This window comes from Dasypus novemcinctus, chromosome 25 (assembly GCF_030445035.2).
Source record: "Dasypus novemcinctus isolate mDasNov1 chromosome 25, mDasNov1.1.hap2, whole genome shotgun sequence".
NCBI lineage: Eukaryota > Metazoa > Chordata > Mammalia > Cingulata > Dasypodidae > Dasypus > Dasypus novemcinctus.
The window spans coordinates 41,374,551-41,389,947 of record NC_080697.1 but is presented as its reverse complement, the minus strand read 5'-3'; the positions used below and the strand labels follow the sequence as shown (position 1 = coordinate 41,389,947).

General features: G+C 37.5%; 1 protein-coding gene across 7 annotated transcripts in view; it reads left to right on the top strand.

Annotated features, from left to right (window-relative positions):
* DCDC2C (doublecortin domain containing 2C) overlaps window positions 1-15,397 on the top strand; it is a 178,454-nt gene that overhangs the window by 141,080 nt on the left and 21,977 nt on the right. For 3 of the 7 annotated variants that reach the window (XM_058287929.2, XM_058287928.2, XM_071211873.1), the window contains one exon: window positions 9,126-9,189. The exons of the other annotated variants lie outside the window; for them this stretch is intronic. In XM_058287929.2, the coding sequence (XP_058143912.1) occupies window positions 9,126-9,189 (64 nt within the window). The remainder of the gene's footprint in view (window positions 1-9,125; window positions 9,190-15,397) is intronic. 7 annotated transcript variants of the gene reach the window in all.

The window sequence follows — 15,397 nt, the reverse complement described above, 5'->3', positions numbered from 1 at the left end:
CTCTCTCCACAAGGCCAGCTGTGGACTATCAGGTGAATGGCTCGTCTCTCTTCCTGGGGCATCTGTGTGACTAATTGAACTTTCTCTCTGCTCCTCTTTGTGCCGACTTCCTGAGCTCTAGTATTAAAACTCCGACTAACTCCTGTGCCTCGTCATTTTCTCTGAGTCCCCACCTACCAAGGGGGTGGGATGCATCATCCTACTAACTTGGCCCAATCAAAGCCTTAATCATTATTTAAAAAGTGAAACCTCTGAATCCAATATAATCGAATAGGCTCAGAGGGGCAGACCAGTTTACAAACATAATCCAGTATCTATTTCTGGAATACATAAATAATGTCAGACTACCACAGGGTCCCTCACCAAGGCAAGACACACTGGTATCTATACACAACACTTAGTGAGAAATGAATAATTCAGAGAAATTCCAAAAGCATTAAGTGAAGTGGCTCAGCTAGCTGAAGCCAGAAACATAACTTTGAGTAGTTCAGCTCCAGAGTGTATTTTCTTGGCTCTTTTTTTTTTTTTTTTTTAAAACAACATGATTGTGGGATAATTTGTATGTAACAGAATTTGGTATTTTGGCAAAAGTATGGAGATGCATAGTTAGTGGTGAGGAGAGATTTGGGTAGGCTTTCTAGTCAGATTTTGGATTCAGCCCTTCTGCAGCTCTCACATCCATAACTTCCCCCTTAAGTTTCTAGGTGTTCTGTGGCTCTGTGACTATAAATTGTCACCTTGAGCAGAAAGGCTGTGGTTTCTACAACCAGAGCTGGAGTGGATGAGGAGAGACCTCAGGCGGGAAAGCTGTAAAAGTGCGAGGTGTTAGCTGTTTTCTGTCTTCTTTTGTTTGTTTTCAAGTACCTTCCTGGTTGTTTTTAATGTTTTTAATCATTTTATTCAGTTTTTATTATTGTTTTCTGCAGGAGGAGTCCACCTGACTTCTTCACACCATTTTAAAAAATTAAGGCATAATTGATGTACAGTAAAATTCACTCTTTTCATTATATAGTTCTATGAGTTTTGTGAATACAGTTATGTAACCATCAGCACAATCATGGTATAGAACATCTGTTGTCCCCTTTCCCCCAAAATTTCTTCATTCTCCTTTGTAATCAACCACCATCTCCTCCTCAGTTCCCTCCATGATAAGGCAATAGCTGACTTCTTTTCTATCTTATGGTTTTGCCTTTTTAAAATGTCATAAAAATGGAATTATACTGTATGTAGCTTTTTGAGTCTGCCTTCTTTCGCTTACTATAATGCATTTGAGGTTTGCCCATCTCCTTGTACATGCCAGCAGTTTATTTCTTTTAATTGCTGAGTAGTATTCTACCACATGGCCATATAACCTTTTTCTTTTCTTTCTTTCTTTTTTTAAAAAAATCCATTCATCAGTTGAAAGGCATTTGAGTTGTTTCCAGTTTTTGGCAATTTTGAGTAAAGCTGTTCACGTACAGATTGGTAAATACATACTAGTGGGATTGATAGATTTTGCAATAAGTATATATTTAACTTTATAAGAAATTGTTTCCCTAAACTGCTATACAATTTTGTAATCTCCACAAGCAGTGCATCAGAGTTTCAGTTGCTTTGCACCCTCACCAGCAGTTTGTATAGCTAGGGTTTTGTTTGTTTGCTTTTTAATTTTAGTTATTTGTTTTGTAGTATTAAACAAATGTACTGGTCCTTATGACTATATTTTTCATTTCCCTAATGATTAATGATGTTAAGCATCTTTTTATGTGTTTATTTGCCCTTAATATGTCTTCTTTGGGAAATATTTGTTCAAATCTTTTTTATTTTTGGGTTGTTTTCCCATTATTCAGATTTGAAAGTTTTTGTGTATTCTGAATGCATTTTTTTTTAGCCTATGTGTATTGCAAATATTTTCTTACAGTATGGTCTGTTTTTTAAATTCTTTTAACATTGTATTTTGAAGAGTAGAAAGTTTTAATTTTAATGAAGTCTACGTTTCTGTTTTTTAAAATATATTTTTAAAAGATACTTAGATTACATAAAATGTTACATAAAGAAAAAAGGGATTCCATATACCCCATTCCCCACCTCCTGCTTTCCCTTACATTAACAACTTCTTTCATTAGTGTGGTATATTCATTGCAATTGGTGAACACATTTTGGAGCGTTGCCACACAGCATGGATTATAGTTTACATTGTAGTTTATTCTCTCTCCCCCTCCATTCTGTAGGTTGTGGCAGGACATGTAGTGGCCTGTCTCTGTCTTTGCAATGTCATTCAGGACAATTCAAAGTCCTGAAAATGCCCCCATATTACACCTGTTTTTCCCTCTCCCTGCCTTCAGCACCTCCAGTGCCACTGTCTTCGCATCAAAGATATAATTTCTGCCATTGCTAGAATCATAGTAAGTCTATAGTAGAATACCAGTAAGTCCACTCTAGTCCATATTTTATTCCCCAGGCCTGAGGATTCGAGGATGGTGATGCCCACTCCACCTCTAACTGAAGATGGGGCTTCAGTCCCATATGGCTGATGGATGGCACTCTCTTGCTTGCAGCTATAGATTCTCTTGGTTCCTTGGTGTAGACTTTGATATTATTGATGAATTCCAAAAAGAAATATTGAATTATGTTTCTAATCTGATCTGTACCTGGGCATGACTGAGTTATGATTAAGGTGTGGGGACTCACAGATAAAAGGCATGGCAAGGAACAGAGTCAAGGGTTTCTGATGTTGGAGTTCTGATGTTGAAGTTTGATGCTGAAGGCTTAAGCTGGAGCCCTGGGAAGTCAGCAGGCAGAGGAAAGAGAAGCCAACCTGAGGAAGAAAGGAACCTTGAACCCAGAGAAATGCAAACTCCAGGAATGTAGGAATGCAGGAAGCCTGAACCCTCACAGATGTCGGCAGCTATCTTGCTCCAAATAGACTTTTGAGGGAAGTAACTTATGCTTTATGGCCTGATATCTGTAAGCTCTTACCCCAAATAAATACCCTTTATAAAAACCAACCAATTTCTGGTATTTTGCATCAGCACCCCTTTGGCTAACTAATAACACTTGGTGTGGTGGTTGTCCATCCTCACCTCCTTGTTGTCCTGGGTGAGTCTGATGAACTGAAGAGTAAGTGTTGCAACTCCACTGAGGCTCAGGGCCCAGCTGGCACATGGAAAGCCCAGAGATTCAAGTCTCTTGGACATGCACCTACCAACTGCAGCACCAACTATAGGTTCAAATAAAAGGGACAGAAGAGGCATGTGTAGAGAAGTCACATCCAAGTCCAACTGTGTCATACTTGGGAGCACAAACTCCAAAGTAGGGCCCACTGGCAAGGCACCAACCTCTGAAACTCCTGCCATGATTGTAGGACCTGCCTGTCTCCAGAGCCTTCAGGATCTCTACTCTTTGGGGGTAGTATCTACTTTGTCTATGAGATCCTGCAGAGATGTGCATAAGTATTACCTCTGATGACCTCCCTACTCACTGTGAAGTCTCTTTGCCATATATAAACTCATTTGTCTTTACCTTTCTCCTCTTTCATTCAAGGTCTTTTTCCAGTTGCATCACCAGCCAGTGCTTGGTAGTAATCCCTTGGTGCCAGGGAGGGTTATCCCTAGGAATCATGTCCCATGCTGGGCCCTTTTTTGTTTTATAGATTGTTCTTTTGGTGTTATAGCTAAGAAATCTTTGCCTAATCCAAAGTCATAAAGATTTTCTCCTATTTTTTTTTTCTTTCTAGATTACATTTTATATTTATGACTAGGGCCCATTTTGAGTTAATTTTTGTATATGGTGCAATATATGGGATGAAATTATTTTTTTGGCATATGGATCTCTTATTATTTCTGCACCATTTACTGAAATTTGTTGAAAAGACTATCCTTTCTGCATTAAATTTCTTTGCATCTTTTTCTAACCAGTTAACCATATTTGGTCTGGTTCTGGACTCTTACATTTTTCCACTGATCCATGTCTCTTTCCTTTTGTGAATACCAAGCTTTCTTGATTACTGTAGCTTTTTAGTTGGTCTTTGAAATCAGATTATGTAAGGCCTCCAACTTTGTTTTTCCTTTTGTTTTAGGCCATTCTAGGTCTTTTGCCTTTGCAAATAAATATTATACTTGTCTGCGTATAATAGTTCTGTAAAAAGTCCTGCAGGGATGGATTTGGCATTGTATTGATCAATTTGGGGAAACTCTACATGTTAAAAATATTGTATGCAATATATCGTAAACAATGGTCTGTTACCCCATTTATTTAAATCTTTGATTTTTTTTAGCAGTGTTAAATAGCATACAACATATAGATCTTACATATATTTTGTTAGACGTGTACATAAGCATCTTGTGTGAAGCATGAAAGTTTTAAATTTTGATTAAGTCCAAATTATCTTTTTTTTCTTTTGCTTGTGCTTTGGTATCATATTTAAGAAAACATCGCATAATCCAAGATCATCAAGATTTATGCCTATGTTTTATTTGAGACTTATCTTTTGTGCTCTTATGTCTTTTTATGACCCATTTGAATTAAATTTTATATTTAGGTAAGGGTCTAGTTTCATTCTTTTGCTTGTGGATATCTAGTTGTCCCAGCACCATTTGTTGGAAACTGTTTTTCCTTCATTGATTTGTCTTGGTAGCTTTATTAAAACTCATAAGCCATAAGTTTGAAGGTTAATTCTGGACTCTGAAATCTCTTCCATTTGTCTGTGTCTTTCCTTATGCCAGTATCACACTGTCTTGATTATTGTTTACTTTGTAGTAAATTCTGAAGCTGGTATGTATTAATCAGCTGTTCTTCTTTGAAGTTGTTTTGGGTATTCTGGGTCTCATTCATTTCTATGTGAATTTTAAAATGAACTTGTCAATTACTGCAAAAAAGGCAGTTAAATTTTTGGTAGGGATTATTTTGAATCTCTAGATAAATTTAGGGAGTATTGCTATCTTAACAATATTAGGTATTCCTATCTATGAACATGGGATAGCTTTCCATTTATTTAGGTTAATTTCTTTCAATTATGCTTTGTAGGTTTCAGTGTACACTTCTTTTGTTAAATTAATTCCTAAATATTTTATCTTTTTGATGGTATTTTAAATGGATTTGTTTTCTTAATTTCATTTTCAGATTGTTCATTGCTAGTATATAGAAACACAACTTAGTTTTGTATAGTGATCTTATATTCTGCAACACAGGTTTGAATCTCTGGGGGCAATTTTTTGATTACTAATGCAGTCTCTCTGTCATAGATTTTCTATTTCTCTTTGAGTTAAGTTCTATAGTTTGTGTATTTCTAGAATTTTGTCCATTTCATGTAGGTTATCTAATTTGTTGGCAAACAATTGCTTAAGATATTCTCTTAATCCATTTTATTTCTGAAAGTGATGTCCCCTCTTTTATTAGTAATTTAATTAACTTGAGAGTTCTCTCTTTTTTTCTTGTTCAGTCTAGCTGAAGATTTGTCAAGTTCATTGAACAAGAACCAACATTTTGTTTTATTGGTTTTTCTAGTCTCTATTTCATTTATTTCCACTCTAATCATCATTATTAATTTCCTTCTGCTTGCTTTGGGTTTAGTTTGCTCTTCTTTTTTTATAGTTTTTTTTTTTTTTTTTTGTAAGATAGAAGACTAAGTTTTGGAGTTCAGATAATTCTTTTTAAATATAAGCATTTAAAGTTATAAATTTCTATCTAAGCACTGCTTTCACTGCCCCTCATAAATTTTGTTATGTTGTTTTAGTTTAGTTTAATTATGTTTGTTATGTTGTTTTAGTTTTCATTCATCTCAAAGTATTTTTTAATTATTTGTGTATCTTCTTTTATTCATTTTTACTTAGGACTGTTTATAAAATCTCCACATATATATGAATTTTCCAAAGTTCTTTCAGTTATTGATTTCCTTTTTTTAAAAAAAGATTTATTTATTTATCCCCCTCCCCTCTTGTCTGCTGTCTGTGTCTACTTACTGTGTGTTCTTCTTTGTCTGCTTGTATTCTCATTAGGCGGCTCTGGGAACCTATCCTGGGACCTTCTGACGTGGGAGAGAGGTGGTCATTCTCTTGTGCCGCCTCAGCTCCCTGATCTGTTGTGTCTCTTATTGTCTCTCCTCTGTGTCTCTTTTTGTTCTGTCATCTTGCTGCACCAGCTGTCTGCATTGGCCAGCACTCCTGCACAGGGCAGCACTTGTGTGCAGTGCAGTACTCTGCACAGGCCAGCACTTCGCATGGGCCAGCTTGCCTTCACCAGGAGGCCTTGGACATCGAACCGTGGACCTCCTATATGGTAGACGGGAGCCCAATTGCTTGAACCACATCTGCTTCCCTATGTTATTGATTCCTAATTTCATTTCATGTGGTTGTGGACATGCTTGTCTGATTTCAATCTTTCTAAATTTATTGAATATTGTTTTGTAGTCTTATATTTGGCCTATCCCAAATAATATTCTATGTACACTGGAGAAGAATGTGTTTTCTGTCATTGTTGGGTAGAATGTCCTATAGTTAGTTGGTTTATATCATTGTTAAAGTTCTCTATGTTTTTGTTAATTTTCTGCCTAATTGTTCTATCTATTATTGAAAGTGGGGGTATTTCAGCCTCCAACTTCTATTGCTGAATTGTCTACATATTGTCTCAATTCTGCCATTTTTTCTTCATGTATTTTGGGGCTTTGTTATTGGCTTCATTTATGAAGGATATTTTCACTGGATATAGAATTCTATGTTGATAGCTTTTTTCTTTCAGATCTTTAAAGATATCACTCCACTCACTTTTGATTTTTATTGTTTCAAGTGAGAACTCTGTTGTACTACATATCTTTGTTTATTTCTCTGGCTTCCTGTATGATTTTCTCTTTGGTTAACAGTTTGAATGTTGTGTCTAGGTGTTTCTTTCCACTTTAACCTTTTTTTCCTTTTCCTCCTTCTTTCTCTCCACCTTCTTGTATCTTTCTATTTAACCTGCTTGGATAAATATCTTGAAGCTTCATGGATATGAAGTGTGATATATTTCAATGCTTCTCAAAGATTCTCAGTCATTATCTCTTCAAATATTTCTCCTGCCTCATTTGCTCTCTTTTCCTTCTGGGATTTTAATTACATGTATGTTAGAGAATAAAATATTGTTCCACAACCTTTAGGTTCTTGCTCTGCTAGGTGTTTCCCCCCCCCTCCACTCTTTTCCTCTTTGGTGTTCAATTAGGATAATTTCTATTGACCTGTTTCCAAATCTACTAATTCCCAGACTGTTTTATTGATGAATCCATCTAATCATCTGTTATGATTTTTTATTTCTAGAATTTCCGTTTGTTTCTTTGTTATAATTTTATTCTCTCTGATGAAATTTCCCATCTGTTAATGCATGATGTATACCTTTTCCATTACAGTAGGATTTAGCAAGCTGTTTTCTGTGACAGCACAGATAGTACATACTTTAGGCTGTGAGCCATATGATCTCTGCTGCGACTATTCAACCCTGCTGTTTTAGTAGGAAAGCAGCCATAGACAATAAACAAACAAATGGGTGTGGTATGGTCCAATAAAATATTATTTACAAAATCATATAGAAGGCCAGATTTGGCCCATAAGGCATTGCTTCCTGACCCCTCCTCTAGTTAGTTTTTAATGTATTAACTACAGTTATTTAAAATAGCCTGTTTGATGGTTAAAACATGAAGGCCAATATCTGTATGTGGTTCTGTTTGTTCCTTTGTGGCTAGCAGCAGGTTGTTTTTTCTTGCTTTTTGTATGCTTCAGAAATCTTGGTTGAAAGTTAAAGTCCTATGTAGTGGGGGCTTTGTAAATTTTTGCTGTAAAGTGCCAGATAGTAAATATTTTAGGCTTTGTGGATCATACGAGTTCTACTGAAGTTACTAAACTCTGTTTTTGTGGTGCAGAAGCAGTCATAGACAATACATAAATGAATGGTCTTGGTTGTGTTCCAATAAACCTTTAGTTGCAAAAACATGGCAGGTTGGATTTGGGGCTGTTGAGACTGAGGTATAGTACGTATACCCTGAAAGGTGCATGCCTCTTCTGCTGCGCCTTGATTGTGGGGGCCTGAATAAGTCTAGTCAGGAGTTTAGGTTAGTGTTGATGCTGTGGTTACCTTCAGTAAACCACCTACTTCAAATACCCCCAGCTGGACCTTGTGCTTAGTGTGGGGCCTGGGTTGCTGGCAGAGTTTTCCTCGATGTTCCTGTTCTGCCTTCAGCTCTAGGCTTTCCCTTGGAGTCTTCTTCTCGAAGCAGTCTTTCTATACGCCTCCCTCCTCTTCAGCAGTGGATTTCTGTTCCCTGTCCCCTGATGGCTGTTAGCCTGCTGGCGTTGGGTAGGTACTGGGTTCTCTTTGTTTCTATTTCAACCTTATGCTTAGGCAGGCTCTGTATCCCTGGGTCTTGAGGTGGGAGTTTCTCCGTGTTCCTGCCTCTTCCCTAGAAGTAGGACACTAGCCCATATTCATTACAATTTTTAGCCAAATCATCTTACCCACATGTATTACAGTCTTGTCTTCTTCCCATGCTCTGTTCAAGGTAAACTAGTGCATGTACCCTGTATCTCCTTTGAGATGTCTCTCTTTCCTTCGATTTTAGGCTAGTTGATTTTTCTGTGACCTCAACTCTCAATGGGCTCAAGAAAGGTTATAATTTTATAGATTATCTGACTTTTTCTTGTTGTAAAGATGGGAGTTTTATTAGCTGGGCCATATTTGATATGGAAAATATGAGGACAAGATGGTGATGGAAAAATTGGAATGACCCATGGAAATCAGTATGAATTGGATTTATAGGTCCCAGTCTCTACCTTGATTCCTGAACTGCCCAAATTTTTTAGGGTCTAACAGATGAAGCCTAGACCCTGAGCTTATCTAGACAAGTAGTCACCGTGGGCTACATTTATCTTGTTCTGTACTCTCAGGCTGGTCTAGAATAAACTTGATTCTTGCTATGGTCATGGAGAGGTGGGAAGCTTTCCAGCAGAGGCTTTCACATTTTGGCAAATCATTGCTGAGTGAAAGAATATTTTCAGTGGATTACTCTTTGTTGCAAATCTGTTTCTCAGGATCCAGTTGTAGCTGAATGTTCCAATCCTGAGAACTCTTGTGTATAGTTCAGAGAAAAAAGTATCAGGTGCTAACACTGATGGTTTCTATTTCAGGAAGACAATTCAGGAATATCTTTTAAGGAAAACTTTCCCTTAAGAAACAGAACAGAGAAAAAAGGTATGTTATGTAGATGTTGAAGAAATAGAAATGCGTATATCCTGTAATAATTCAGCCATGGATTAGAATACTTGTAAGATCCTATTATAAATGGTTAGGATACTCCAGATAAAATCGTGTCTTTTGAAATATAGTTAAAATATGCAGAGAACTCTCAATAGAGAAAAGGTCTTATTTTTTTCTTGTCCCCTATCCTTTTTCTACCCCCATAAAACCTCATTAATAATAACATTGATCAGATTATGAATTCCTTTCCTAATATTTCTCTTTAAGTGTTTATTTATAATCATAATTATTTAGATTTGTAGTTTTAAAAGCAACTTTCAATGTTTTCATGTATATGCCTTTCTGCTTTCTGGTGTAACATAGTAACCATGAAGAGTAGAAAAATGCTATATTACAGTATTAAATAATATAATGTTTGGGAAAATGCTCTGCAAATTATGAAAATCCTATGGAGGTATTATATATTTGTCTTTTTAAAGAAGTAAATTGGATACTTTACAGATAAGAAAACTGAGGTGTAGAGAGTGGTTTGGTACCTTGCCCAAGGTCATGTGGTTATTTCCTATGTTACAATACTTGTAACGTGGCAGACAGAGCCCACTTCCAGGCTGCATCTTCTGAAGTCTGAAGGTCCCATATGCATGGGTAGGATGGAAAATCCAACAATTTATTCCATAGCCTTGAACTGGGTTCATATCTTTATCAATAACTTTTCTGCTCTTTGTATATAATTTAGTTCCCCCAAATAAAGCACCTGCAGCCCTTTTTAAAAAATTTTATTTTTTATTTTTTTAAAGATACTTAGATGATACAAATGTCACATACAAAATATAGGGGATTCCCATGTGCCCTGCTCCCCACACCTCGCACATTAACAGTATCCTTCGTTAGTGATGTACATTCATTACAGTTGATGAACACATTTTGGAGCATTGCCACTAAGCATGGATTAAAGTTTGCATTGTAGTTTATACTCTTTCCCAGCCAATTCTGTAGGTTATGGCAAGATTTATAATGGCCTGTATCTGTCATTGCAGTGTTATTCAGGACAGTTTCCAAGTCTCATATTACACCTGTTTTTCCCTCTTCTTGCCCTCAGGACCTCCAGTGGCCACTGCCTCCACATCAGTGATATAATTTCTTCTGTTGCTAGAATCATAATAAGTCTATAGTAGAATACCAGTAAGTCTACTTTAGTCCATAGTTCATTCCCCAATCCTTTGAGGATTGTGGGATGGTGATGTCCACTGTACCTCTAATTGAGAGGGGGCTGTGATCCCCTAGAGCTGATGGATGGGGCTGTCTTGCTTACACTTGTAGATTCTTTCGGTTCCTTGGTATGGTAGTTGTTCATCATCACCTCCACATTGTTCTAGGTGAGACAAATGGAGTGGAGAGTAGATGTTGCAGCTCTATTGAGATTCATAACCCAGTTGGCACATGGACAGCCCAAAGATTTAAGTCTTTTGAACAAACAGCTACCAACTCTGGTACTAATTATAGGTTCAAATAGAAGGATAGAAGAGCCACGTGTAGGGAAACCACAATGAGTCCAATTCTGTCACCCTGGGGAGCATAAATTCCAAAGTAGGGCCCACTGGCAGGGCACCAAACTCCTGAGCTATATGCCCTGACTACAGTGTCTAGATGTCTCCAGAGCCCTCAGGAACCCTGCTATTTGGGGTAGTATCTACTTTGACAGTCAAAGATAATAGTGTTCTCTGAGATCACCTAATAGTGATTACCTAACACTGTACTGCAGCTCGGTGGCCACTAGAGGGCATGCCCTCCCTCCCTCCCTTATTTCCTTCCTTGATGGTTTATTAGGTGGACTGTTTTTATGTGAGGACCCCGAGGTACTGTTCCCCTTTGGAAAAAGATGTAGGAGCTGTCTTTCCAAATGAGTGGTTGAAGGGAGCTCTGCCTGCTGGCTCGTGGGGACGTGGATGAGCACATACTCTAGTCCTGTGGGCTGGCAGCCTCCTGTTACCTATCGCCTATCAAACCAAACCAAACCAAACATCTATTAAGAAACGTTGCCTTAATTGGGATCCATCCTCCATTATACTACTTCTGGTTTCAATGTTAAAGTTTCATCGTAATTGTCAGCCTTCATCTCAGTCAAAAACTTAAATAACAATTTCCTTTAAATGTTGGGGAAATACAGTTTCCACTGAATGCTGGGGAGTTTTACCTTTGCTTTTCTAATCATCCTGGTAATTTAAGAGAAAAGTCATCATTCAGGATGATAAATGCCAACAAGATTATCAGAGAAGCTTTTTTTGTTTTCAAGAAAATAGGTTAAGTGGAGTCCCATATATTAAAATGCAAAGGTGATATACACCACAGGGAGCAGAAGTAATTTGGTTCCATATCGCCATCTAGTGACCAGAAAAGAACGCATTTGTTAATACTAAGTATGATAGTGTCAATTCAATTTTAGAATATGGATCTAACCTACAGCTTTCTTTTTTTTTTTTCTTCCTCCTTATTGTTTGATTTTTAAATGAAGGATGTTCCTCAGGTGACAATTCAACTCAGAGAAAAATATCAGTTGGAAAAATCTTTTTAACCCTCCTCTGCCCATTACCTGAAGGCAAAGTCTTGAGTTCCTTTTAAAACCCCATTAAATTCTACAGAGTTTTGCTAAGCCTTAAGTTAGTCAAATACATATTGAACCATCTTCTGTAGTAATAATTTTAAAAATACGTATATATTACAAAATGCCTTCATAGACATTTTCTTTTGATTTTCATTTCCAATTAACAATTTATCAGATGATTATTCTCATTTCACATAGGAGAAAACTGTGTTTACCTGTTTTGTCCTGGGTGGCAAAGGTGAGAAAAGAAACAGAGCAGAAATTCATACTTGCTCTGTTCTCTTCTCACTGTACCCCACTGTGTCAGCAAAGCACTGTGCTTTGCTGAGCCTGTGCCAAGTATAGCTCGCCCCCTCGGACTGCCCCTTTAAGTGGGGCTGGCTTGAAGATTATTCCACAACGCCAGCACTGAGTAGCTCAAAGGAGGTGGCTGTGAGTTATGTTATGACCCTTCCAGTTTGTTTCCATGTTCCCAGGTTACCCGTAGGACTCTACCTGATAGCTCTGTAGTTCAATTACAGCTTTCAAGGCCTCTGAGCAGTTTTTCACTAAAGTACATTACACAGGGCTGTTGGAGTCAATCAGCCAATCCGAGGCCACCAGAAATTGTGGTCCAACACAAAGATTTATTTGGGAAGAGGAAATGAGCCCATTTCACACCTCACTTAAAAAATGTTACCTTTCCCGCTGAATGCTTATGGCTGTTACTGGACATCAATTTTATGAAATTCTAAGCAATCAGGTGCTTAAAAATCCTGGGATTCTTACCATTTGCAGTACTTGTTTCCAAAATAGTATAATGCCTCTTGCGTTTCGTGAGAGTTTGCAAGTTTCATTTTTATGGGAGAATGAGGCAGTTTTAAGTCCCTGCAGTTTAATTCAAGGCAATAATGAGTGTTTTTTTTTTTTTTTCCTCACTGGAAATAATTTTTGGCTGCGTTTTATTGCAGTTATTTTTGTTTGTTTTTGAGAATTAAGGATGTGGGGAGGTATTTAAAGAAAAGGAACAGAAGAGCTAGAAAAAAGACCATTTTTCCCCTCAGAGTGATTTTCAACCTACTTTACTTTGCTTCCTAGTGTTCAGTGGCAAAGAGACATGAAAAAAACATGCCACTGAGCAGTGGCCATGGTGCATAGGTTTTATCAATCCTCTTCTCTTTGCAGCCTAGGTGCAAATGGATCTTCTTACCTTTCATGAGAATCATGTAGAGTAGCAAATTCAGGCCCTGTTCTCGTTCTGTTTATTAGATGTCTTTTTGTTGTTTTGATTTTAGTCAATCTGGGAACTAGGTAACTGTTAAAAATGAGTTTTTTAAAACATTTTTTGTTATCGTGAGTTAGTTTGGCTCAATGATAACTTGTTTATTGATTGTCATTCATAGAACTACTAACAAATGATGACTTTTTGGGTCAAGCAGGAAAGAAGGGCCCTTAGAACGAGTGGAGAACACGTAGAGAGACTGACTCGCCATTTCGCTCAACACATTTTTAGTTCAAAAGCTCATCATGACTTTCCTGTACTTTTCCTAAATGCTGTCTATTTTGACGGCCTCTTCTGGCGAGTGGTAACAGTCTAGTCCAAGCAAAAGGAATCTTTAATTTTAAAAAAATTATCATTTTATATCTTTGGGTAAAGCTACAGAGAATTATTTGCCTGAACCAGGCTTTTGCTCACTTTCCCTGCTGTTTCTGTGGTTTTCATTAGAGTGACCCTAATAGAAACCATGAATATCCATGCTTCAGGGCTTTCTACCTTTATAGTGCCCTTCCTCTGCCCTCCTCCCCCTTAGAGAATCCCTTCCTTTGCCTCTTTTTTCCTCTTCTATCCTCTCTCCAGTTTGTAAAACCTTTGCTCTTGAGAACTGTTAGCAGTTATTTATACCATAGTGTGAACTTAAGTTGGTGTCCCAGCTCCTTCTAAAGCAATGCTATTTTAAGTCTTACCTTCAGTTTTTAGTTTTGTTTGTAAGCTGTGCTATTAAGTCTTACCTTCAATAGAAATGGAAATCATCTTTTCTTTAAAGAAGCTGACAGTAAGTAAGTAGGTATGGGAAATGCCTGCTTTGGGGTGGGAAACTGAGCTTTAAGTTCAGAATCTCGAAAGTTAATACTACGTAGGCTGGTGAGGGCAGCCCTGACCTATGGGTAAATGTGTTAAACATGAAGAAAATTGTTTCCCTGTAGGATTTCACCCAAGGATAAGGAAAACTGAAAGAAAGCCAAATGGTTAGTGTTTGCTTGGCAGTTAGGACTCGATCTGTCCTAAGAATTCCCATATATCCATCAGCAGGTCTAACAACACTGCCATTGGCAATTCTGTTGATTCTGGAAAATTATGAGCACTTTTACTTGCGGGATTTGATTTTTGGCAAATCAGTTTAGTGATCTTTTACTTAGGTATTATATCATACTCAGTATAGCTACAAGGTGCAAAGGAGAGAGAGCCCTGGGCCTGCCTCCCAAAGTTCTGGTGGTAGCCTGGACCTGCTGTGTCACCTCAGGCCATTTGCAGGGTTCTGGTTTCCTCATTAGTAAGATCAGACGGTAAAATTAGATGCTTCCATTCCATTCCAAGTTTTGCCGAATTTATGAAATCCACAAATGGTTCAGCTCTTTCCATTGTCATTGCTAGACTGAAGAGTGGGTGCGTTGCTGCCCAATCGTGACATTGGGCTGAGAGAGGAGAGTGCCTGGCAGCCCAGAAAGGTGACGATGGGGAATGTCAGCCACGGGGAACTCAAGAGCTCTCTGGCGGTAACTTTGAGATGTGGTGAGATTGTCTTTGACTTGCTGGGGCTTGCTTTTGGAGTTTTGATTTCAGAGTCTTTGCCTTTAGACAGAACAAGATAAAAAAAAAAAAATTAGAGAAAAGTGTGCATTATTTGTTCTTGGAATAGAAAACTCCCTACTACAAAACACAAATCTGTTCCGAGCGTCTAAACCTCTATTTCTTTCTTTGGTAGCAGAACTACCTCATTTCCAATATGGTATTTGATATATAATAAGCTGTTCTTTAGTCTCTTTGTTTCTGTCTTGCTTAAGTGACCCTTTGAGTTTTGTAAAAATTGTTTTTTAGAGATTATAACACAAGCTGTGGTTATATGGCAACTTTCCTCATTAGTGATTAAAGATTATATGCTTTATATCTAGAGGTGTACGAAGTGAGGACCTTTCCTTTGTCTTCCTGGTAGCAATAAAAACAGGGTGTAGACTTTCTACTAAGTGCAGATAGTCTTCCTCCATCAGAAAAGCTATGATTAGATAAATTAAAATTTCTAGGAGGATGATAATAATTATTAAAAAAAAATTTTTATTTTCAATATTGGAAAATGGAAAGAGGAGAAGCAAAATGTTAACCAGAGAAACCATATTAGTTTAATCCATCCATTTGTGTAGTGGAAAGTGTAGTAGACACAGAGATATAGTTCTGGGATCAAGTACCAGTTCTCAGCTCTTTATATCTGTGTGATCTTAAGCAAGTCACAAACTCTCTGAATTTTATTTCCCTTATCTACAAAATTGGCATCACACTGGACTATTGTGAAGTTCAATGTTAAATGAGAAAAGCAGTCTGAAAGTGTGTTGAGAACTCTAAAATAA